Raw genomic sequence first — 25,886 nt, forward strand, 5'->3', positions numbered from 1 at the left:
AGAGAGATGGGAACCGTCGGAGGGTTTTAAGCAAAGGAGTGACGTGCTCTCACTTGTGTTTAAAGGACTGCTGTGGCTGCTGGATTGAGAACAGTCTGTAGAGGAACGAGGCAAAGGCCGTTTAGGAGGCTAACAACATCATCCCAGTGAGGGATGTTGGTGGAGGTGATCATCCCTGGAGTGTAATGAAGAACTAAGAATTATTTTATTTGTGGCAAGTTTCCCAAAACCTTCTTGAATAGTACCAGCTGCTGGGAATTTATGTAAAGCCTGCAGAGTACCTACAGTTACAGTGAGGGAACATTAATGTGATATAAAGTCATGCAGGTTGTACCCTTCTGTAGCTGTGTGTGTACATTTGTTGTTTCCTGTAGATTAATCATCAAGAGTATGAATTCTAGATTCCTGCATTTGAATCTTGATTCTACTACTTACTAACTGTGTGACCTTGGGCAAATTACTGTAAACTCTCTGAGACTCAGTTTTCCCACCTGTTAAATGGGGATAATAGGTTGTTGTGAACGGTAAGGAGTTAGTGCATGTAGCATTATATTGATATATAATCGTTGCTCAATCAATATTAGCTATCATTATAGATATGGATATAACCACTTGTAAAGGTCAGGGAACATCCCTATTTAATTCATTTTACTTAAAACCATAGCATACGAGAGCTGGAAAGGAACTGAGAAATTATTTAGTCCAACCCTAGAGATCAAAGTAACATAGCCACCCTCCCCCCTCCAAAAAAAGAAGGTTATGTGGTCACTGTCACCTTGTGGGTGGAAGAATGGGGACCAGAACATGGGTCTCTGGACTCCCAGTCCATAGCAGTGCTTTCTTCGCTATGGCCATGTTGCTTCCATACAGCCCTCAACACAATACCAGGTGGAAATAATAATAATAACAAAAATAATTATTTGACTCTTACTTTGTGCCAGGCACCATTCTAAGTACTTTACTCATATTCACTTACTTAATCTTCATAGCACCCCTCTGAGGCAGGTACAGTCACTGTCTCCCTCTTGTAAAAGAGGAAACTGAAGGTTAGAGAGAGTAAGTAACTTGCCCAGGATGGGGAATGTGTGTGGTGTCAGGGAACATGGGCGGCCCGAGAGTCAGGAGGCTGCCCCACCTTTACCCTGCATGACCTTCTCCATTTGCAGAATACAGAAATTGAATCCAGCCTTTAAAGTTCCTTTTCAGCGTTAAAATTTGCATATCCTAAGTGCTTTGTGACGATCAGGTCTGATCATTTCATCATCATGAAACTTGCTGTCTTATTAACTGTTCTTCATCTTCATGATCAGCTACAAGAAAGACTATTTGTAGAACAGCCTAGAAACCAAAGTCACCCAGGCTGTGAGGGATTCCTGCAATGTTATTTCTGGTTTCCGTAGCAACCCTGGCATTGGGAATTAAGCTTAATTGAGTCAGCGGCAGCAGCTGGAGCCCAGTGTTCGCTCGAGCACCGAGAGTGATGAGGAAACAAATCGCTGGCTGGGTAGATTTCCTTTTGTGTAATATACTGTCTCAGTGTACTTAGGGAGTGGAAACCTACGCCAAGTTAAGTAAGGATGGAGGAAATGAAGCATTGTATCAGAGTGGAGAGAGAAAGGACAAGTTTCCAAAGGACATGGTGATGAGAACAATCTAGGTTCCTGAAGCAGTCACTGTAGAGAAGATGAGGGGATAGGCAAACAGAGGCTTCAGGGGAGGGGAGGAAAGTTGGCCCCGCTTTCACAAAGCTTGGACAGACTAGGTCTTCAGGTGAGCTTTGTGAAGAGGACTGAGTACGCCTTGTAGTTTTTTGTTCCAATGTATTTGGAGTTTTCATCGAGACCTTACTGTAGATGAGGGAGGCATCAAGAAGGCAGATGTATTGAGGAGTTGAGGGGACCACCAGGGCCAGTGCAGAGAACAAAGCTCTCTAGGTATTTGATTTTATCTTTTTATAAATTTATTTATTTATTTATTTTTGTCTGCGTTGGGTCTTCATTGCTGCGCGTGGGCTTTTTCTAGTTGTGTTGAGTGCGGGCTACTCTTCGTTGTGGTGTGCGGGCTTCTCATTGTGGTGGCTTCTCTTGTTACAGAGCACAGGCTCTAGGCGCAGGAGCTTCAGTAGTTGCAGCACGAGGGCTCAGTAGTTGTGGCTCACAGGCTCTAGAGCGCAGGCTTAGTAGTTGCGGCACACGGGCTTAGTTGCTCTGTGGAATGTGGGATCTTCCCAGACTAGGGATCAAACCTATGTCCCCTGCATTAGTAGGTGGATTCTTAACCACTGCATCACCAGGGAAGTCCCTCTCTAGGTTTTTTTTTTTTAAACATGCACATTACTTTGTTTTGAAAATTAATTAATTTATTTTTTGGCTGCGTTGGGTCTTTGCTGCGTGCGGGCTTTCTCTAGTTGCAGAGAACGGGGGTTACTCTTTGTTGTGGTGTGCGGGCTTCTCATTGTGGTGGCTTCTCTTGTTGCAGAGCATGGGCTCTAGGTTCACGGGCTTCAGTAGTTGTGGCTCACGGGCTCTAGGGTGCAGGCTCAGTAGTTGTGGCACACGGGCTTAGTTGCTTTGCGGCATGTGGGATCTTCCTGGACCAGGGTTCAAACCCGTGTCCCCTGCATTGGCAGGTGGATTCTTAACCACTGCACTACCAGGGAAGTCCACCTCTCTAGGTATTTTAGGCAGAAAGGGATTTCATACAGGGAATTAGGTGCTTACATAATTAATGGAAAGGGTGAAGGAGTAGAAGTTCAGGGCCATCACCTAAGAACCCATTGCTGGGATCAGGATGCTGTCGCTGCCATAACTACATCTGTGAAGCTGGTGAGCAGACACTAGAACACCGAGTCTGTGTTTCTACCACCTTACTTGCCAGCAGAAACAGGCTTCACCCCACTTCCTCCTTTGTGAGTGTATGTACTTGGTGTTACCTAATTCTCACCCAGGACCCTAGCTGCAAGGGAGTCATTGAAATGTGCTTCTTGTCTTTTTAACGTCTGCAGTACTGGAAGGCTCATAAAAAGAGGTGGGAGTTCATGCTGAGTGCCAACTGACATTCAATCAATAGTTATTTCCTTTGAATGTTCAATTAACTAGGGAGAGAAATAGCAGTAGAGGAGTTAGACACCCAAGAGGGTTGAGTTGGAAGGGGCCAACTGCTGACCTAAGCTTTCTGCTCTACCAGCTGAAAGTCCTTCAGGTAGACTCACTCCAGGGTTAGATAACAAAGGGGCAGAAACTCAACTCCTAAAGACAAAGGAGTTGTCTTTAAATTCTCCCTGGTCGGTGCTTTGTGACCACCTAGAGGGGTGGGATTGGGAGGGTGGGAGGGAGGGAGACGCAAGAGGGAAGAGATATGGGAACATATGTATATGTATAACTGATTCACTTTGTTATAAAGCAGAAACTAACACACCATTGTAAAGCAATTATACTCCAATAAAGATGTAAAAAAAAAAAAAGGATATAATAAATTCTCCCTGGTACGTTCTCTCTAGTATATACATAGGGGACATTCATTTATACCTGAGACCACGCTGGGAACTCCAGTGGGAGGGGCTTTGGGTTGGGCCAGGGATGGAGAAGAGTGAAGTCTGGGCTGAAGCAGGAGCCCTTAGAATGTGCCCTGAAAGAGGACGGGCACATTTATAACACTTCAGTGGCTCCCCATGGGCTCCTTCATGGAGTCCAAGCTTCTCAGTAGGAGGTACATGCAGCCCTCCCTGTCATTCCCATCCTGTCCTTTAAGATCCAGCCATAGCACCCTATCTGCATTACCCATGCACATGGCACCCTCCTCTGTTCTGGCCTCTAGGCCTTTGCTCATGCCGACCCTTTGCCTAAAATGCCCAACCCAACTCTGCCTGGCCAATACCTGCTCATCCTTTAATAATGGAATAATATTTTAAGACAATATAATGTGGTACCCTTCAGCTTCTTTAGGAATCTTCCCACCCATCATCCCAGGATCGTGCTCTCCTCCAGGCTCTAGCTGCACATGATTTTTATGAATCTTATGAGCTGTCTTCTCTACAAGGTTGTAAGCGTCTCCCAGGCTGAGATTGGTTCTTGTGCTGTATCCCGAGCACCTGGCTAGAGAGGAGGGTTCCACAGTGTTTGTGTAACTCAACCAAACTGAAATGATGAGAGACACTTTTCCTTGGCTGGTACAGGTCTGTGGAAGCTTCCGCCCCTGCCTCTGTGTGTGCCTGCACCCCTCCCCTTCCAGGGAAGAGCTACAAGACTGCATCTAGCAAGGCCTCTTCCTCGTGGCCCTCACCCCTCCCCAGTCCGACCCTATTGCTATTCACAGGTCTCTGCTCTGCGCCTGACTTCCATCTGGACGCTCAGAAATCAGATGAGGCAATTGTTCAATGTATTAAGTTAAAATGCTCGTGTGGGTGAAATGCCAGTTTGCTTTTTAAAAGCCACCTACACTCTTTTTCACTTTGCAGAAAGGAGAGATCACCTGTTTCCCAGTACTTTCTGTACTGTCTTGTATTGGGGGATGGGGTGTGTGTGTGTGTGTGTGTGTGTGTGTGTGTGTGTGTGTGTGTGTAGATTACAAATTTTTAAGATATGAGTCATTTCTCAATTGGAGGAAGGAAGAAAACTGATGAGAAGCGTTTTGATAGAGAGTACCAAACTGATTCTGTATCTATTCAGTCAGCTCAGTGAATTTTAAAACCATCGACCATTTCAGGGCTTCTTTATCCTTCTTTTCTCAATTAAGAGAAAGCCTGTTTGTAGACACACTGAGAGTAGATGTGAGGGGCATTTTTTTGTAAGTGAAGCTTTAGCAAACTGCTTTACCTTGCAAGGAAATTCAATTCATTGGAAACTTTTTTCTCCAGGGCTAAACTGCGGCAGCTTTCTCTTTGGCTCCCTCGCAAAGAAAATTGTCCAGGGTTCTGGAAACCACAGCTGTCGAACTTCATATGACGTCTCTTTTCTTTTAGCTCATGTAAGAGTTATGAGAGGAGACTGGTGTGATGTGGCATGTTTTTTCTTTCTTCTCCTTTTCTTTTCCAGTTTGCTGGCTAGTTGGTGCGTACTCCCTGAGGGCCTTAGAGAGCTGCGTTCCTAAAGGAATTTGTGAGGGTCAGCAGGGACAAACGAAATTTGAGCTGGTGTCAACCCAGGATCCCTCAGGGCGCCACTGGCCCTTGTCTCTGGTTTATGGAGCACGATTGCTAACCAAAGATGCAGGCTCATTCACCAGAACCTTCTTTTAAATAAAAACAAAACCCCAAACAAACTCATTGTGACATTGGCAAGTATATTTTGCATAAAAACTTCCCAGTGTGGATCTCCATGAGCAGACGGAATCCATCCTGCAAGTCTCTCTCCCACCACAGCCATCTCTTTCTGCCCTGCAGGGGTTCCCCTTGGTTTTGGTTAACGTGTACACAGGTCAAATCTGACAGTAAGTTTCAGTGCTTGCCTGTGAACTTTGGTTCTGCTTGTAGGTGTTGGAAAGGAGTTAATAGAATGAAAGTTGACATTCAGACCATATCTCGGGCGTTCATGAGGGGAGCACATAAATGGTATCAACTGGCATTCAGAGCAGGTGTGTGGGGGGAGGAGATCACAGAAATCACCTCCGTCTGGATGTACATCGTTGCTTTTGTCCTCAGTAATCGGCCAAGAGGTAGAGATGTGTTTGCTCTGTACCTCTGCTGGGTTCATGCCTCCTTGTTCATCAGCACAGTCTCTACTGACCTTTGTGACTGAGGGTTCAGCTGTTCTGGCTATAAGCATATGTTATGCTTCCTGAATAGTAATTCATTTTCCCTGCCTTGTTCTGCCGCCATCTGCACACTCGTGTCACTGCCTGCCTGGGCTGTAAGCCGCCTAAGGCCAGGCCCGGCATCCTCTGGGTGGCAACAGCCCCACAGCACCAGCACTGTACAGACAGACCTTGTTTTATTGGGTTTTGCTTTTGTTGTGCTTCGCAGATACTGTGTTTTTCACAAATTGAGGGTCTGTGGCAGCCCTGCGTCAGACAAGACCATTGGCGCCATTTTTCCAACGCAGTTGCTCACTTTGTGTCTCTGTGTCACGTTTTGGTAATTCTTGCAGTATTTCAGGCTTTTTCATTGTTATTCTATCTGTTACGGTGATCTGTGATCGTTGATCTTTGATATTCTATTGCGAAAAGAGTACAACTTGCTGAAGGCTCAGATGATGGCTGGCATTTTTTAGCGATAAAGTATTTTTAAATTAAGGTAAATTAAGGTACACTTTTTTAGACATAATGCTATCGCACGCTTAATAGGCTACAGTATAGTGTAAACATAACTTTTATATGCGCTGGGAACCAGAAAGCTCGTGTGACACGCGGTATGGCGATATTTGCTCTATTGCGGTAGTCTGGGACCGAACCTGCAGTTCCTCTGAGATGTGCCTGTGTTTTGCCCATAGTGCCTTCAGTTCTCTGCCTTCTATGTGCAGCCCTGAGCCAGGTATCCGTGAAACGAGGATGAATGAGGCCCACTGGTGACCTCAGAGGTTTGCCTTATGGTTTGGGGGGGCTTTCAGGCCAGCAAATACGGAATTTGTGGGATGACATCACTGCACATTGTTACTAGTTGTGCTACTGTCATCATTGCCTGGGGGTGCAGGAGGCACTTGTGGACTCGAGTAGGTGCAGCGGGTGTGCTCGTAGGTATCAGAAAGAACTTAATAAAATGAAGGTGAAGCTCTGGGGCCAAAGGCACTGGCCCAGGACAGAGGGTGAAGAGGACTTCGCACTTGGGGGAGTGTGTCTTGAGTTGAGCTCTAAGTCCTGAGTCTCATTCAAGTCTCTGCCGTTGGCCCTCCCAGATATTAACTGGCGTTTAATGTGTTAACTGGTGACTGGGAGAGTAAGTTCATAAGCCTCTCCTCTGGGACGTTTCTCTGTTCAGAGGAGACACTTCATGCTAGGTCACCTGCTGGGAAACGGAGGCTAAAAATGCAGGTACTACAACCAGACTGGCTTGGATGTGAAATCCCTGTCTCGTACCACTCATTCTCCCCATGCCAGTGGACTTGTCATTTAGCCTCTCTAAGCCTCAGGGCCTTTGTCTGTAAGTTGGAAGCAATAATGGTGCCTACCTTGTTCATTTCCTGAACCTAATCAAAAGCCAGGACACAGCTGACCGACACATGATCTGACAATGGACCAGACGCGGATCAGAACCCATGAGAGGATCCAGGATGTAAGGTTTCCATATTTACAAGGTCTCTCCTGGTCTTGCGGAGGAGGGTGCTGAGACACAGGAAGGGGTCTCTCCTGGACTCTTGCTGTGTGGCCTCTTTGATGGTCTCCCAGGCTCCCATGCCCCTGGGGATAGAGTCTTCAGGTCTGTCACACCTATGAATCATCCGGAACAACTGTCTAAGTGCAGGTTCGTGGGCTTCAGCCTCAAAGATTCTAATTCACTGGGTCTAGGGTGCTGCCCAGGATTCATCATTTTAAATAAGTACCCCCAGGTGTTTCCGATGTCATCAGGACACTGATGATCCCCACTGTGGGCTGTTTTTATTGTACCTCCACTGACTAGCTCCCCCAGCCCACTCTGGCTCGTGGAGGGGTACGTGCAACTTCTCCTTTCTTTGCCCTCCTAGCCCTCCCATCACATATGCACCCTGAAGGAAAGAAGCCAAGACCCTACTGAGCATCTACGTGCGTTGCACTCTGCTGGGTACTAGGGATTCATAGAAGACGCTACATGTGGCCGGTAGCTGCATACATGAGATGCTGGTAGGAGAACGCTCAGACCTAGGTGACCACAGGGTCAAGGCTTACGCTGAAGAGGCAGCTGAGAGAGGATGACGCGTAGGGACCTACAAACCTAGATATCACTGAGGTGTAGATATAGGGCAGGGAGTGGTGGGTGGGTCCAGGAGGCTAAAGAGTTCATTAGTGCATTCTCCCATGACCTTGCTGTCAGTGCCCCTTAGGATGGTGGCTTTTGAAGAAATTGCTTTGTTGAGACAGCATCCTGGGCTCATTGATCCTGAGAACTCACAGCTGCCAGGTTGAGCTACTGTGACTCTGATGAAACTCACCAAAATATTTCATCGTCGGAAAGTTCTGCTAGAAAGAGGGGAGGAGTAAGGTGCATTTGTGGAGAGAGTCTCTCTACTCTCCCAGGCCAGGAAAACCAACGGTGAGATGATGGGGCATTAAGGCTTGGAGCGCTCTAATGGGAGTGAGTGGAGAGAATGTCTGGCTGGCAAATCGGTTTTGTTTCTCAAGTCCCCTCCAGGCACTAGGGGGTGGGAAGGGGATGGGGGATGCTGCGCCCAGAGGACCCCTGTGGCTGAGCTTTGATTCTGAGGCTGGGATTGATTAGCGGGGGGCGGGGCTGGGGGGGGTTGGTGTCTCACAGGTGCTGGAGTTGGGGGTCTTGGGGCCGGCACGCAAGGCTTGGGATTTGCTGTCCTGGCTGGAGATTTTATCATGTGACTAGCTGTCAATCCAGATGTCTCCTTTCTGTGGTTTATACAGTTGATTTTTTGAACCTTATGTTCAGGGCTTGACATTTATACCACTTAGATTTCCTCTTGTTAGTTTTTTTTTTTTTAACATCTTTATTGGAGTATAATTGGTCTACAATGGTATGTTAGTTTCTGCTTTATAACAAAGTGAATCAGCTATATGTATACATATATCCCCATATCCCCTCCCTCTTGCGTCTCCCTCCCACCCTCCCTCTCCCACCCCTCTAGGTGGTCACAAAGCACCGAGCTGATCTCCCTGTATAGTATGTGGCTGCTTCCCACTAGCTATCCATTTCACATTTGGTACTGTATATACGTCCATGCCACACTCTCACTTCATCCCAGCTCACCCTTCCCTCCTCTTGTTAATTTTGACTCACTATTCCAGCCCTCAGAAATCCTTTCTGGTCCTGACTCTGTTATTCAGCTTTTTAAGCGATTCCTTCCAGCATAGTGTGTAGTGGTGTAGTGAGAACCGCAAATGCCCCCAGAATTTGGAAAACTGTTTGGAAAATGTTACCAAGTGGGAACTGATTTTCTAATGTGTCTACGATATGTCTTAGATCCCATTAAGAAGTCCAGGGTGTATCCATAATATAATATGATCAGCTTTTCAGGCCACTCCCCAGGGGTTCTTTAGGAAGATGTGAGTGGAGCATGATTGATTCAGAGGAAGCCATAGCTCATCATCTGCGTTGTAAAACGGCTGGCGTGAGGCAATGCAGTAGCTGGCACCTGACGAAGAAGGGAATTAGAGGGGGAAGAATTGAAATGTGGTCCTTTCAGCCCTGCCCAAGGACCATGGCACCCTAGTCAAGAGCCCTAAATACAGGGGAATTGCAGGTTAAGTCGCACTGGAGGCAAAAATCAAAGGTGCTCCAAATTGCCTCTGAAATATCCATGAGATCACCTGTAGATCACAGGGCTGGTCATAGTCTAGAGGCACATGGGGATGGAACATATGAGGTGGCCACAGGGGCCACATCTCAGGTGTCTGTGGGCTCAAGCTCATTGAGCGTGATGGTGGGTGTTACGCCATCACGTCTTTTCTCTCAGTCTGTCTGTCTGTCTTTGTTAAGCCCATATAGTTCAAAACACATAAACCAATTGCTTAAGGGATGCAATTTCCTTGAATTCTGATGTGCTATTTTATATTCTTATAGTGGAGGATACATACCACTTGCACAATTTGCGGAGACTATTTCTTTCCTTTTTTTATAAATTTATTTATTTAATTTATTTTATTTTTGGCTGTGTTGGGTCTTTGTTGCTGCGCGTGGGCTTTCTCTAGTTGCGGCGAGCAGGGGCTACTCTTTGTTGCGGTGCGTGGGCTTCTCACTGTGGTGGCTTCTCTTGTTGCAGAGCACGGGCTCTAGGGGCGTGGGCTTCAGTAGTTGTGGCTCATGGGCTTCAGTAGCTGTGGCTCGAAGGCTCTAGAGCGCAGACTCAGTAGTTGTGGCGCACAGGCTTAGTTGCTCCGCGGCATGTGGGATCTTCCCGGACCAGGGCTCGAACCCGTGTCCCCTGAATTGGCAGGCGGATTCTTAACCCACTGCGCCACCAGGGAAGCCCGAGGAGACTATTTCTTAGGGAATTTCTATTTCCTTTGCTCTGACCCCATGCCCACCAGCAGCCTTCCATCATAAGTGTGACTTTATCTAAAAGTTCATGGGCAGGCCGTCGACATGGCCACCCTTATTATTTCTCATTGAATTGTAGTAAGTTAGCACTAATTATCAGATAATGTCTCAAAAGTATGATTAGCTAACTTACCTTTATTCAGTTTCTTAGAAGTAGATAAAATTGAGTACTTCAACCTTTGTTGTAGAGCCCCAGACTCCAAAACCAGATTGGCAAAATGATTCCATTTCATTGTCGTAGGTACTTGCAGGGCAGTGTTGAAAGGATCCTGAGGCTGAGTCCAGGCTGAGTGGGAGAGGGTGGGAATTGATTCATAATGTCTCCCAGGGACAAGGTAAAGAAAAAAAAGGGGACATTGCTCATCCTGCCCTGGAGCCTGGGTACCCACACCCAGAGGTAGTCAGCTATGCTCTCCCTTTCTCTCTGAGCATTCTACTTATCTTTTTAGTCTGCCTATTTTGTTGTATCCTGTTATTATGTGTCTGTACGCCTGCTGTTAACAGCTGGGAGTCTTCCTTCGTTATATTCCCAGAGCCTGACACACAATAGGTTCTCACTAAATATTTGTTCAAAGATTGGCTTTATTTAACTGTTCTACCTAACGGGTCTAAATATGTGGAATCTGCATTTCTTCCTCACTGGAGTCAATTATTTGTCTTGCTGAGATCCAAACTATAGATTTCCTCTGATTCTCCTGATCTATCCTAACTAGGAGTAAAAACATAAATTGTGCACGCTTTTTTTCCCTTCTCAGTCTCCTGCTGGCTCAAAATCATCAAGTTCTCCCTACCGCCACCCCCGCTTTCTGTAATCATAAAACTGCTTTTCTCCCTTTGAAACTCTTGGTGAGCTAGTTTTTTCACTGGCCCTTTATGACCTTTGAATCACGTTCCAGAGTGTTTCTGGTCACTCTTAGGGAATTAAAGAAACCTCTCTGGTTAGTCCTAGTTGCAAAACCAGTTTTAGCTCTTGGCTCCTTGCCACTTTCTCCAACGTTACTCTTGTCATCCCTCCTTTGAGGGATCATTATTGGAGTATTCGTGTCCTCCACTGTATCTCAGCCGTTCACCTCTCTTACCATACACTCCTGACCCTGTGATCATAATAACTGCAGTCCCTTCATCATCTCAATTTAAACCTCCTATTTCCCCAGCTCACCCCTTCTAGGATTCAACAATGCTGTGACCTCATCTGGACTTTCAATCCATTGGCCCTGCTGCTTTTTCTCTGCCCTTCACCCCTTCCTGTCTTCTACTTCCTGTTCCCCCAGTTTAATTTCAGAGGAAATCTTTATAGTCGTTCTGTTGCCTACCTTTGTCGCTCTCCTGATTCATCACTCTCGCTTGGCTAAATGACAACCCTGGTTATATCAACTTCTGCCTGCTTTTCCCCTGTTCCTGTGCAGCTGGGCGTAGCCGGAGCAAGACACACCACATACTATCAGTGTCCCTTCAGTTTCATGCTCACCACCCTCAAGTTGGCCTTTAATGTCACCTGGAAATCATACTTCAGTCCCCTCGTCCATCCACTCTTGCACTGTCCTAGAAAATATTCCATTTTTTCCCCTTGTATCATTATATTTTTTACAGTTCTTTTTTTTTTTTTTTTTAATGAGGGTGTGCTTTTTCAAGCCAGTAGAAGGCTGATATTTTTTATTGAGTGCAGTGACTTTATGAGGTAGGCGCTATTGTCCCTGGTTTACGGCTGAGGAGACTATTACTTTTTTTAGAAGATGTTGGGGGTAGGAGTTTATTAATTAATTAATTTATTTCTGCTGCACCGGGTCTTCGCCTCTGTGCTAGGGCCCTCTCCAGTTGTGGCAAGCGGGGGCCACTCTTCATCGCGGTGCGCGGGCCTCCCACCATCGCGGCCTCTCTTGTTGCGGAGCACAGGCTCCAGACGCGCAGGCTCAGCAGTTGTGGCACACGGGCCCAGCCGCTCTGCGGCATGTGGGATCCTCCCAGACCAGGGCTCAAACCCGTGTCCCCTGCACTAGCAGGCAGACTCTCAACCACTGAGCCACCAGGGAAGCCCCCACAGTTCTTTTTTTAAAGTGCCCACAAACCATCTACTTGTGGGAACTTTGCTGGGAATTGTTAGGAAGCATCGCATTTTCTGAAATCCATTTCCCTTCTCCACCCCGCCCTGGGCATTTGCCTGTTGTCCAGATCATGTTTCTCCTGTTCCGTCAACGATCGGTGATCGACTTTCTGTCATACCTGTCCCATTCTTCCGTCTCCCCCAGGGCCCTGCTCCTACAGCTCTCACAGTAGGCAAGTTAAGTGCATGAGAATGTGAACCACTAGCAGCCCCATGTGCTGAGCCGCTGCTATTCAGAGAGGCAAGCATCTGTTTTCATCATTTTATTAAATCTTAAAAAAACACAAATAGGCATTTAGCAGGGGAGAAGCAGTTGGCAGGAGACAGGCAATTTTGAGCCATAGCTTTCAGGCCCTGATCCCAGGGAAGGAAGGAATTGACCCCAGAGAGCCAGTGCAGTTCTGGTGCATCTTGACTGTGCTGGGAAAGGCAGGTCTAAAAGGACAGAATCCTTTCTGAGCATTGCTTGGTGGTTAAGAGTATGGACTACGGAGCCAGACAAGATGAGTTCAGATCCGGGCTCCTCCTAAGTATGAGGCCCTGAGCTAGATATCTAACCTTTCTAGACGCATTGTTCTCATCTGTAAAATGGGAATAGTACCTACTTGCTAAGTTGGGTGTGAAGAATAAATAAGCCATCCCGTGTAAAAGTACTCTGAACAAGGCCAGGTACTTATTCAGTGCTCAATAAACAGTACCTATAAATTATTATTATATTCTCTTTTGACTATCCCGATAGCCCTGTGAGGTATTGTTATTCTCATTTCGCAGAAGAAGAGACTGAGGGTCAAAGAGGTGAAGGAGAGGTTTAAGACCACATGGACAGAAAGTGGTATTGGCTGGGCTTGCCCTGAGGTCATAGGACTCTGCTGCTGTTTCACTGAGCATTTCAGAGCCCCTTTCAGTCTCTGGATGAAATTATTTTACCCTTGTCATCGAGATTCACATATCTTCCTTCTCCAAACATGCCCTGACCTCTCCAGGCAGATGGTACCAAATATTTACTGTACAATTACACGGCCGTAATTAAATTGAGCTGCAGCAAGGGAGACCGATTAGCCACAAATCTACAATCCTGAGAGGAAGGAAATAGTTCCAAGGCTGCACGTTGTAATCCTGCTGGGGTGGGAATGTTGCTTAAAATTGTTCAGGCTCAGGTTCACCTTCTCTGCAGGGGGAAGAGACACTTGTTTGCCCATTGAGTAGGCTGCAGAGTCAAGCTGACAGAACTGGAAGTCCTGTTCACAAGCTCAGACCGTTACTCTTTTGGTTCAAGGGATGACGTTTTTATGATGTGCCCAGAAACCCTCTTCCAACTGCTGTGGAAAGTCTGTTGTGAGGGGCGAGGAGGAAGATCGTGTGTGTTCTTCTCACAGGCTGAGACAGGGAGGGAGGCTGTTTATCAGAACCAGTATGTGAAAGGAACACACACAGAGGAGAGTCCATTTTCTGGAAACATCTCTCAGCAGTCCCCGTGTGGAGAAACTGTGAGGCAAATATTTCAGAATGTCCCCAAGTATTTACAGAGCTTGTATTGTAATGCCAGCGGTATTGAGAGTTTTCCCGGATACCCACCATGACATGGGGGAAAGGCACCAGGATGGTCCCAGGTCTGACCCTAATGAGCCATGAGGCCTCGTGGAGATAGAGTCACCTCCCTGGGCCTCAGTTTCCCCTTCTGTAAAGTGAGTAACTTGGACTCTATTTAGACCCTCCAGCACTAAGATCTTATTAGTCTGTGAGTCCATGGACCAGAAGTTCAAAAGTGGCTATGCTCCCTCATAAAATGGCAAAGATTTGGGTCCTAGAATCTGTGACTCTGTTAGCAGGACCCAGAGACCTGCTCTAGCACTTTTTGACTTTGTGGTTTTAATCCACCTCCTTGAATTGCCTGCTCTGACTCAGTCCCTTCCACCTGAAACCTTGCTCCACCACCCAGAATTCCATTTAACTCCACAAATGATGACTGAAGACTGACTGTATTCCCACCGCATGGCTATAGAGATGATTAGTTTCCCACGTTGGGGAGTTCACAGTGAGATATGAGGTCAAGACTTGCCAGAACTTCGTTTCTCTGGAAATCTCTGTAGTTCCTAAACTAGTGGTTTCTCAGAGTGTGGTCCTTGGACCAGTGGCATCAACTTCACCCAGGAACTTGCTAGAAATGCACATTTTCAAGTGCCAGCCTAGACCTACAGAATCAGAAATTCTGGAAGTGAGGCCCAGTGACCTTAGTTTTTTTTTTTTTTTTTTTTTTTTTTTTTTTTTGCGGTACGCGGGCCTCTCACTGTTGTGGCCTCTCCCGTTGCGGAGCACAGGCTCCGGACGCGCAGGCTCAGCGACCATGGCTCACGGGCCCAGCCGCTCCGCGGCATGTGGGATCTTCCCGGACCGGGGCACGAACCCACATCCCCTGCATCGGCAGGTGGAGTCTCAACCACTGCGCCACCAGGGAAGCCCTGACCTTAGTTTTTAACAAGTCTTCCTGGGAACTGGGAGGCACCTCGAGCTTGAGAACCACTGAACTGGCCCTTTCAGGGACAAGCTGCAGTGCTGTGGTTCTGAGCTCTCGAGGGACCTGAGGAGACATCCTGAAGAAACTCGGTCACTTGGGCTGCCAGGACTCATCGTTTTCAACTCACAATCACTGCTCTCTGGAGGTTCCCTCCAACTCTATTTCGAACCTTTGTGGTGTTTTTGTAAATGCCGGGCATTGTGGAAACTCCCATTTGTTTTGATGGGAACTAATCCAGTTGAGCACATAATTCCCCATGGAACTTCCAGGCTTCCCTTTAAATTGATTGTGATGCTCCCTGGGATGCTGACACCATGACTAAGACCCACAGTAGGAATCCCAGTCCCAGAGGACCCCCTGCTTCCAAAGATTTCCAGAGGAGGAGAGTTCTTAGGGAGCCAGTCTGCAGACTCTATCCCTCTCTCCCTTCCAAGGAGTCTTTCATTAATATCCTCCTCCGTGGCAGGGTCTGGGCTGGTTCCGGTCCTCCTGAGCAGGTGGAGATGATTGGGTCACATTCTCCCTGCATGAAGTTCTGACTGAAATGGGGGGCAGGTGTGGCTCCTGGAGTGGCCTCAGTCCTGGCCCTTGTCCTCTTTCCTGGGACCCGCAGGTCTGTCATGCTGTGCTCTGGCCCAGGACCATGTGCTAGACTGTAGACACCTCTGTGAAAATTAGAGAAAGGCACTCCCTCCAGGTGCCTCTCAGGGTGGACGCAGCCCCTGGGGCTCAGGGCTAGCCTGGATTTCAGGCCCCTCGCTTCCCTGAGCAGGTGCCTGTGTGCAGCACAAACTACACAGCAGCAGCAGCCCTGCCCCTCCCCAGCCTGGGCCTAGGAAGGTGTGGACTGTGGGGCCGGTGTGGGCCGAGCAGAGCCTGCATATGCAGCTCCCACGTATTGGGGGTTTCCACATGCTGGGCCCAAGGCTAAGCTCTTTACCCGCAGCATTTCCTCAGATCCTCACAACCACCCAGTGAGGTGGGTGTTGGTGTTGTCTCAATATAGGTTTTCTTTTTCTAAATTATAAGAGATTTTCAAACTCTCAGTGCCTTCATGTTCTCATCTGTCCAATGGGTACGGTACTCCTAGCTCTTTTCTTAAGAGCTTATTCTAGAAATCAAATGAGACCGTAGTGATGATGAAAGCTCTCTGGAGTAAAGACGTTAAAACACCCTGCAAATGTCAGGGTTGATATTGATCTTATCCCTGCGCCCTCAAAGGCAGTTTCTGGGAGCTCTGGTTTGAGAAACTCACCTTAAATTCACCCAGCCTCCAGTGTTATGTGTGGGTGCCACAGAAGGTTGGCTTTCTGCCATGATGCTGGCATGCGGGCGTGCTTCCTCCCCTAAAATTGTTAGACTTGTGAGACTGCAACGGATGAGGTGTGTGTGCAGGTGCTCAGGGGCGAGTCACGACCTGGCAGGCCCGCGTGGATGGGATGACCTCACCCGCCTTTCCCACTTCTCATTTCAATGACTGGGTTCACTGCTTCATTTCTGGTTTTCTCCCTCCTTCTTGCAGCTGCAGTGGTTGGGATTTAGGGCAAGCATTTGAGATCCCTTTTCTAATCCCTATCAAATCCGGATTTAGCAGTGGGAGGTCTGGGAAAGAGAGGGGGAGGGAGGGGCTGGAGGCCATAGCTCAGAACATCTGAGAAATCCCAGCAGGAACGCCCAGCCTCCACCCTGTGAGGCCAGAGGCCTCTCATCTCATCCAATCTCACCCGCTTCCCAGAATGCCTTCTTGCTTGCGCACTTGAGGAATGAGTATGGCGATTGTGGTGGTGAGGGAGAGACTTCGACATTTACCTTCTTCCAATTTAACTGTGCCCTTTGTTGACATGTTTCTTGGCCAGGTACCTTCTCCATTTCCACTACTGCCCCCACCTCCCTCCCCCGACCACCCACCCCTGGTTGAGATTAAGTTTCTCTCTCAACCAGATTTGTGCAGAAATGGTCTGGATCATCCACCCTGCAAACCCCTGCCTGACTCAACTGTTTTTTGTGGGGTTTTTTGTTTTTTTTTTTTAAAAAACTGAGGTATAGTTGCTGTACAATATTTTTTAAGTTACAGGTGTGCAACATAGTGATATCACAGTTTTTAAAGGTTATACTCCATTTATAGTCATAAAATATTGGCTATATTCCCTGTGCTGTACAATATATCCTTGTAACTTATTCACTGTATACATAGTAGTTTGTACCTCTTTATCCCCTCCCCCTATATCGCCCCTCCCCCTTCCCTCTCCCCACTGGTAACCACTAGTTTGTTCTCTACATCTGTGAGTCTGTTTCTTTTTTGCTTTATTCACTAGTTTTATTTTCAGATTCCACATACAAGTGATGTCATGCAGTATCTGCCTTTCTCTGTCTGACTTATTTCATTTAGTGTAATGCCCTCCAAGTCCATGCACGTTGTTGAAAATGGCAGAATTTCATTCTCTCTGCGGCTGAGTACTATTCCTGTGTGTGTGTGTGTGTGTGTGTGTGTGTATGTGTGTGTATATGTATATGTATATATATATACACACACACACACACACACACACACCATATCTTCCTTATTCATTCATCTGTTGATGGACACTTAGGTTGCTTCCGTATCTTGGCAATTGTAAATAGAGCTGCAGTGAACATTGGGGTGCATATATCTTTTTGAATTAGTATTTCTCTTTTTATCAGATATATACCCAGGAGTAGAATTGCTCGGTCATATGGTAGTTCTATTTTTAGTTTTTTGAGGAACCTTCATATTGTTTTCCACAGTGGCTGCACCAATTTACATTCCCACCAACAGTGTGGGAGGGTTCCCTTCTGTCCATATCCTCTCCACAAACTTCTGCCCCACTCAGTTGACTTTTTATTACGTAACTTCCCTACGGAAGAGATGTTTCTTATGCTAATCATATTATGCCCATCACCTGTGGCATCATGTACAAATTTCAGTCTGAATTTAAAGTCATTTTGTAACTGGCTTCATGCTACCCCTCCAACTTAATTCCTATCCATAACTCCTAGCAGGGCCTTTACCACTCGTTCTTTTATCCACTCTATTCATGCCATCTTGGGCTTTTGTTCATGTGTCCGTCTCCATGTGTTCCTTCTCTCAGTCCAAACACTATGCATCTGTAAAGCCAGCTTGTGTCCCATCTCCTTGACTCCAGCCCACTGATATCCCTGTTCTTTTAACATCTAGTGTCAGCACCATGTAGTTTCATACTAGTTATTCTTTCCTTGTTCCAGTAATTAAGTCTCCCCAGGTAGAGTGTAAGCTCCTTGATTTGGGTTGCCCCCCAAGTGTCTTCTTTTTTAAAAAAAAAAAAATTATTTATTTATTTATTTTATTTTTGGCTGTGTTGGGTCTTCGTTGCTGCACGCGGGCTTTCTCTAGTTGCAGTGAGTGGGGGCTACTCTTCATTGGGGCGCACGGGCTTCTCATTGTGGTGGCTTCTCTTGTTGTGGAGCACGGGCTCTAGGCTCGCAGGCTTCAGTAGTTGTGGCTCGCAGGCTCAGTAGTTGTGGCTCGTGGGCTCTAGAGCACAGGCTCAGTAATTGTGGCGCACGGGTTTAGTTGCTCCGCAGCATGTGGGATCTTCCCGGCCCAGGGCTCGAACCCGTGTCCCCTGCATTGGCAGGCGGATTCTTAACCACTGCACCACCAGGGAAGCCCCCGCTAAGTGTCTTCTATACTCCCTGCAGTATCCAGCCGAGCCTATGTGCTGTGCAGTAAATGATAAAGTAATTTTGACCCTGCTCAGGTGTTTGCCAACCTGAAAACTGCATTGCTGACTTTCTAGAAACTGAAGTTCATTTATCTTGTAAAAAGAAATAGTATCTTTGTTGCCAATACCCATGATCACCCAGTCATGCACATATACACCCTTACGACCTTCCCAAGGGGGGAAGAAAAACGATGAAGACGGGAGGTTTGAAAGGTGATCCCTGGCCCTAGGATTTCCAACCTGCACTGGGTCCTTAACACCCTTCTTTTCTTTCCTTTCCTTTTCTTTTCTTTATTTTTAATTGAAATATATTTGATTTACAATATTGTGTTCGTTTCAGGTATACAGCACAGTGATTCAGTTATACATATATATATATATATATAACTTCTTCAGATTCTCTTCCCTTATACGTTATTACAAAATACTGAGTAGAGTTCCCTGTGCTATACAGTGGGCTCTTGTTGGTTACCTATTTTATATATAGTGGTGTGTTTATGCTTAACACTCTTCTGATGCGTTTGCCCTCCCCTCTTTCCCCAGAGAGCTCCTGTGAGAACAAGCGGGCAGACGTGGTCTTCATCATTGACAGTTCCCGCAGCGTCAACACCCACGACTATGCAAAGGTCAAGGAGTTCATCGTGGACATCTTGCAGTTCTTGGACATTGGCCCTGACGTCACCCGTGTGGGCCTGCTCCAATATGGCAGCACCGTGAAGAACGAGTTCTCCCTCAAGACCTTCAAGAGGAAGTCCGAGGTGGAGCACGCCGTCAAGAGGATGCGGCATCTGTCCACGGGCACCATGACGGGGCTGGCCATCCAGTACGCCCTGAACATCGCATTCTCAGAAGCAGAAGGTGCCCGGCCACTGAGGGAGAACGTGCCGCGGGTCATAATGATTGTGACCGACGGGAGGCCCCAGGACTCGGTGGCTGAGGTAGCCGCAAAGGCCCGGGACACAGGCATCCTGATCTTTGCCATCGGCGTGGGCCAAGTGGACTTCAACACGCTGAAGGCCATCGGCAGCGAGCCCCACGAGGACCACGTCTTCCTGGTGGCCAACTTCAGCCAGATGGAGTCACTGACCTCAGTGTTCCAGAACAAGTTGTGCAGTAAGTCCTGTTTCTCTGTGGCTTTTCTCAGGGGATTGTTAGGATGAGTTCATTCATCTTCCAGTGTTCATTCTGTGCTAACCTGGTCCCAGGTACCGGGCTGGCAAGGGGTGTTCAGCAAAGGCCAAGGTAGACACAGTGCTCTCTTGGGGCTCACGCTCTGGCCAAGGAGACATATTAAGGATGCAGTTATACAAATACGTAAGTAACTGCAGTTGTAACAGTGTAACGGAGGAAGAATTCAGGACAGGACCTGACCTAGGCCAGGGGGCTCAGGGAGATTTCCCTGAGGAAGGGACATTTACACTCAAACTGCAGAACGAGTAACAGTAGGTAGGGGAAGTTTTTCTCCAGCATATTGGCTTGCCCTGGCATTGCCTAGGTTGGAATTCATGAGGTGTAGTAAGCATGGGAATGGGAGGGCAAAAATAATAACATAACTTCTCCTTGGATGGTGTGCAATACTGAGCATTTTTTCCCATGGTGGTGCTAGCAGTGGATGTTTTCTCAACCCAGAAAGAGGCCCAGTGTATGGGGAAGACCAACACGTGCTCCTGGTACCTTCCCACCTGATAGGATGGCAGGTGCCTCCCGACTCCTTCTGCAAGGACATGCTTCCCCAAGTCCTTGAGCTGCATTCTTCTGCTTTAAGGGTCTTCTTCCCCATCTTGCTTTCTAACCCTGCACTCCACAAGGCTTCTTTCACACTTTCTTGCCACACTCCTCCCACTTACCTCCAAGCCGAGCTCCTGCCTCAGCTTTCCCAGCAGGTCAACTCACCCTCTCCCCAGTTTCCTGCTCCTGCCACCGTCTTCTTGTTCTTTTCTCCTCCAGAAGGGCAGGGTGCCAGCCTGCCAACCCAGGCTCCACACTGGTCCCTGGAAATGGGAAGCAAGCCTCCTGACCTGGTAAACAGTGTCCAGTCCAGCTTTGCCCACCCCCATTGGTCCCTGTCCCCTCCAACTGCCATGCTTCTTTGATGGGAAAACAAAAGCAAGTATCTATTCTGAAATGACCAGTATTTCCCTGGAGTCTGCATGGCGAATGACCTTAAGGACCAGACTCATCTCCAACTCACCGGGAGCAGGAACCTTTGGACCAGTTCTCAGAATGTGACAAAGCCTAGAAACACACCCCCCACCCCCGCCACCAACCTCCCCCCGACCCTGTCAAAGCCTCAGGAAGGAAGTACGGTGTGCTTTTGACGTCTTTTTAAAAAAATTCTCTGCTGAAAACTAACTTCAAAAAGCAGAGACGCCATTAATTCTTGACTCCAAAATCAAAAGTTTTACTTAAAAAATCAACGCCATGAAGGAAAAAGAAACTTTTGCTCTGCAATGTCACTTGGAAAACATTCAGAAGTGCTATTTCCCTGGCGCCGCAGAGGGGCTGGGTCTCTGTGGCGTGCCGTGGCCTGAGTCACCTGGAAAACTTTAGCCCGTAGAATGCACTGCAAACATTTTTAAGGTTTATGACTTCAAATGACTTCTGCAGAATTTGTATTCCCTCTTTCCTGGAAATGTTAAAAAAAGAAATTGGTTCTGTAACAGTTTTGACGTGTTTATTCAGTTGTCTTGGAAAAATGTTAATGGATGAGTTCTTTTATAAGCTCTCTGAATGGCTCACCAAAGGGAAAGGTAATATTAATGAGGCTGAGGATGTGGACTTGTTCATAGAAGAACCCTCTCTGTGCTTTATGGCCTGGCAGCAAAATTAAAAGTTTGGCTACTCCCGTTTTTGTAATCTTGACGCTCTAAGAAAACATCAGTATTGTGCCATTCATTCATTCATTTGTTAGGGCCCGGGAACTGAGTCCCTCTTCCTCCTCCACAGAAGACCAGCTCCTGTCTCTCCTCATCACAGGGCTCTGCTGAGCAGACTTGTCAACTGTCTTGAAAGGTGAAGGAGGCCCCGGGGCCTCTTCATCAACCGTGCAGTAAGGATCACAATAACTAACATTTACAAAGCACTTTCTCTTGTGTTTTCGCACTTTATCCTCACGAAAATCTGGGGAGGCAGCATGATGCCATCCCTCCCTTTTACAGGACTGTAAACTTGTTAAGTGAATTCCCAAGCAGCCAGGAGATGGTGGGTTCTACTTCCAAACCTCTTGCTTATTTCATTCCTCTCCGCATTGGGAGATAGAAATCCCTCTTTTAGGGTAAACGGTTTTCTGCAGGCAGCCTCCGCAGTCCAGCCAGGCTAGGCACACCGGCTCTGAGGTTGATATTCACCTCGGAGTTTGATGGGAAGCCTTTGCGATGGGGAGGGGCAGACTGAGGTTTCAATGACCCCACCTGCCAGCTGTACAGATGCTGAGCACATCTGTAAACTGGGGATTTTACCTGCGGAGAGTAGATGTGTGAACAGGCGTTATAAACTGTAGAGCCCCATTCAGTGTGCACCATGTTGTATAGGATTACGGTCAGACACACGGAGCACCAGCAGGGTAGGCAGACGGCCTCAGCTTTGACCTGCCCTCCAGTCCTCAGACGACAGTGTCTACCATGTTGCAGATGGCAGTTCTCTGGGGTTCTGGAAGTCTCATTTGTTCCTTCAACATTTATTGAGCTACACTCTGAGGCTAACAGCCAATTTTGTCCTGGGCTAGGTACTTTCCAATATGTTATTTCATTGAATACTACAACAGCCCTGTGAAGCAGGTACTATTATTATCCCATTTTACAGAAGTAGAAACTGGGGCTTAGAAAGGCTAAGCGGCTTCAGGCGGCAGAGTTGGAGTCTCTCTCGCTTCAGAACTCTTCCCCTCCACCTGCCGGGTCTGAGGGTTTCAGGCTGGTGGGAAGATGCTCTCATCATAGAGAAATGGGATGTTGGCTATATGAAGTATGCACTTCAGAGGCCTTGGGAAGTCACCTGGCACTGGGGGCACTCTGATCAAAGAATGCCAGGGTCTGCCTAGGGAGTCCAGGAGAGCTTTAAAGAGATAATAATGATTATAACTAACACTTATTGATATTAGTATGTGCATGTGCTGTTTTGCGCTATTAGCGTATGTTGACTCATTTTATTCTCACAACAAACCTGTGAAGTAGGTGCTCCTATAATTCCCATTTTACAGAAGAGGAAATAGAGACCCAGAGAAGTTCAGTAACTTGTCCAAGGTCACATAGCACTAAGTGGCAGAGTTGAGGTGTGAACCCAGGCATTCTGGCTCAGAACCTACATCTTAACTACTATGTGCTACACAGACTTGAAAGAGGAGTAGGGGGGACTTCTCTGGTGGCCCAGTGGTAAAGAATCCTCCTTACAATGCAGGGGATGCGGGTTCGATCCCTGGTCAGGGAACTAAGATCCCACATGCCGCCGAGCAGGTAAGCCTGTGTGCCGCAACTACTGAGCTCGCGTGCCTCAACTAGAGAACCTGCGTGCCGCAAAGCAGAGCCCACGTGCCCTGGAGCCTGCGCGCCACAACTAGGCAAGAGAAAACCCGCACGCCACAACTAGAGAGAAGCCCGCACGCCGCAACGAAAAGATCCCTCATGCTTCAACTAAGACCCGACGCAGCCAAAAATAAATAAAATAAATATATAAAAAATAAATCTTAAAAAAAAAAAAAAGAGAGTAGGAGTTTACCGGCTAGAGATGTGTAGGGAGGACGATTGCAGTAAGCCAGGAAAAGAATGATATTTTTAATAGTTTTTTCTATTTCATTTAAAAACAAAAACAAAAAAATCAGTCCAGAGTCTCTGTTAATTTCGTGACCTGCTAAGGAGACATAACCCACAGCTTGAGAAATGCTGATGAGAGGCTAGGCAGGGACGTGGAGGTCAGAGTGCACCTAAAGGAGGGATTTCAGAGGGGAGCTGAGCTGAGGCTCGTGTGCTTTTGGGCAGAACCGAAAAATGCTGCTGGATCTGTGGATTGGTGGGGACGGGGTATCTCCAGGAGTGATCAAGACAGGAACCTTTATCGTGCAATTAGGAAGAGATTAGGCTCTTGTGCTCACTGGCTGTGTGGACGTGAACTCAGGCACAGCAGTGGCTTTGTACCCACAGGCAGTGAATTCCCAAACCAGCCACAGCTGGGGGCAGGAGGGCTCCGGAGTTTGCATTCTCAGGCCACTCCGAGACCTCCAAGAGAATCTTAGAGGCCTCCTGTGAATGAGGCCCTGTCTACAAGATGACCAAAACCTACCCATCCTGGGGCCCACCATTTTTGCCACCCAGTGAGAGAGGACACTTGAATCTAGGGGCTGAAAAATGCATGTCTGTCCTGAGCCTTCTGATGACTTGCAACCTGGGCAGGGCTGCCTTTTTTTTTTTTTCTTTTTGGCCTCACCAAGCAACTTGCGAGATCCTAGTTCCCCCACCAGGGATTGAACCCTCGCCCTCGGCAGTGAAAGCACAGAGTCCTAACCACTGGACTGCCAGGGAATTCCCAGGGCTTTTACTTAACCTCTTGGTATCTGCTTTATCAACTTAGCCTGGTATTTAAAGCCTGGAGGCTGGTTGTTCCTACCCTAAGAGCCTCACCCCGCCTAGGCCAGGCACAATAGAAGGCCCTAACAGTGTTCCTAAGACACACCTCCCATCGACCAGCCCGGGGAAAGTCCACACTTACTGCAGCCCTTCAAGGCCCTGTTGCTAAGTGGGAAGCCAGATGGACTTCCACAGGCCTTGACTTTCCATACCCAGTAATTGTTCCTTTCAAGACCCCCAGTCAGCCCACCACTCTTTTGATCATTCATTTAGTCAATCACACATTCATTAATAAACATTTATTAACATTCAGGTCGCCTGGTTAAAAATCCAATCCTGCCAAAGACTTAGTCTGCTGATTAGTGATTTCTTCCGCCCAGTGCAAAGCCTTGACCCAGCTTCCACCTACAAGGCCTTCTGAGGTGTGAGACCACCTGCAGGCCACTGTAGGAGGCAGGACTCTTGTGCCCCCTTCAGTCACATCACAAAGGCCTGCCCCACGGGAGGGCAAGGTGTTAGGGCCAGATGCTCTTAGTATCACCGATTCCTCATCTATAGAATTTTACAGGTGGAAAATTTTTATACTACCTTAGTAAAAATGTTTGGGATTCTTTTGGTTGGAAGTAATAGAAATTCAACTTGAACTAGCTTTAGAAGGGCGGATTGTGTTATATTACTCATGGAAATAAGGAGACGCATAGTGAATGACAGCTTTGCTTTCTCTCCATCCTCACTCTGCTTCTCCTTGGACTTCTCTGGTCCAGGGGCAGAGAGCATGCACCCTGTCAGCCCCCAGATATGCTTGCGCTCAGTATAAACCCCCTTTTCCTCAATTCTAGTGGCTAAATGCCAAGAAAAGCCTCTGTCAGACCCTGAACACCCAGCAGTGGCCAGGAGAGGGGCTACCTCACACCAACACAGCCGCTCCCCCAGTCAGCACGCATTTGGAATGAGAAGGAAGGCAGCTTCTAGAAAATAATTAAGTGTCTGTACTGAAGGTCCCTGGACATCATACATGCCTTTATTCTACAGGTAAAGAAATAAGCCAAAAAGAGCTACGCAACGTACATGAACTTCCCTCACTTGTTGGAGGCGGAAGGGCCAAGACAAGCCTTAGTAACAAGCTGTCTCTCCAAAACCCTATGCAATAGTTCTTTTAATTTCCCTATTTGACAGGTGAGGAAAGTGGAGTTCAGAGAAATTAAGTAATTCATACAAGGTCATGGTGAAGCTCAGCTGTAGTCTTATTTCCAGAAGCCTTTCTCATCACCACTGTGCTGTCTGCTGCCCAGCAGGTATTTTCTCTGCCTCACATCTCCTGTCAAAATAATTATCTGTCAGGGTCTCGGTGAGAAGTCGGGCAGCAGACTCATCACTTGGGCCTCATACCAGTGTATAACCGCTGTGCTGCTGGTTGTCTAGACTTCAGATTTTCTTCATTATGGAGGAAAATAGTGACATGCTGAGAGTTGCATAAGAACGCCTCTGTGCCCGTGGGTAATTTGACTCCAGCAGCCTAGGAAAAGAAGAGAGCCTTCCAGGGTGCAAAGCAAATGCAAATTAGAAACAGGATAATGATTTTTCCCTCTTAATACGGTCAAAAACTTAACATGTGATAATCCTGAGTGCTGAAGTTTTGAGGAGGTGGGAATCATTACTCTCCTGCATTGCTGGTATAAACTACCTTGCAAGACAGTGAGGTGATATCTATTTGAAGTAGGACCCAGGAACTTCCCTGTGGCGCAGTGGTTAAGAATCTGCCTGCCAATGCAGGGGACATGGGTTCGAGCCCTGGTCTGGGAACATCCCACATGCCGCAGGGCAACTAAGCCCGTGCACCGCAACCACTGAGCCTGCATGC

The 25,886-nt window shown here is 47.4% G+C and overlaps 1 protein-coding gene across 3 annotated transcripts in view; it reads left to right on the forward strand.

The window, feature by feature from the left end:
- The window catches only part of MATN2 (matrilin 2), a 155,336-nt gene that overhangs the window by 31,920 nt on the left and 97,530 nt on the right, over positions 1-25,886 (forward strand). For all 3 annotated transcript variants that reach the window (XM_033438230.2, XM_033438232.2, XM_033438233.2), the window contains exon 3: positions 19,014-19,583. In XM_033438230.2, the coding sequence (XP_033294121.1) occupies positions 19,014-19,583 (570 nt within the window). The remainder of the gene's footprint in view (positions 1-19,013; positions 19,584-25,886) is intronic.

Source organism: Orcinus orca, chromosome 17 (genome assembly GCF_937001465.1).
Source record: "Orcinus orca chromosome 17, mOrcOrc1.1, whole genome shotgun sequence".
NCBI classification, from domain to species: Eukaryota; Metazoa; Chordata; class Mammalia; order Artiodactyla; family Delphinidae; genus Orcinus; species Orcinus orca.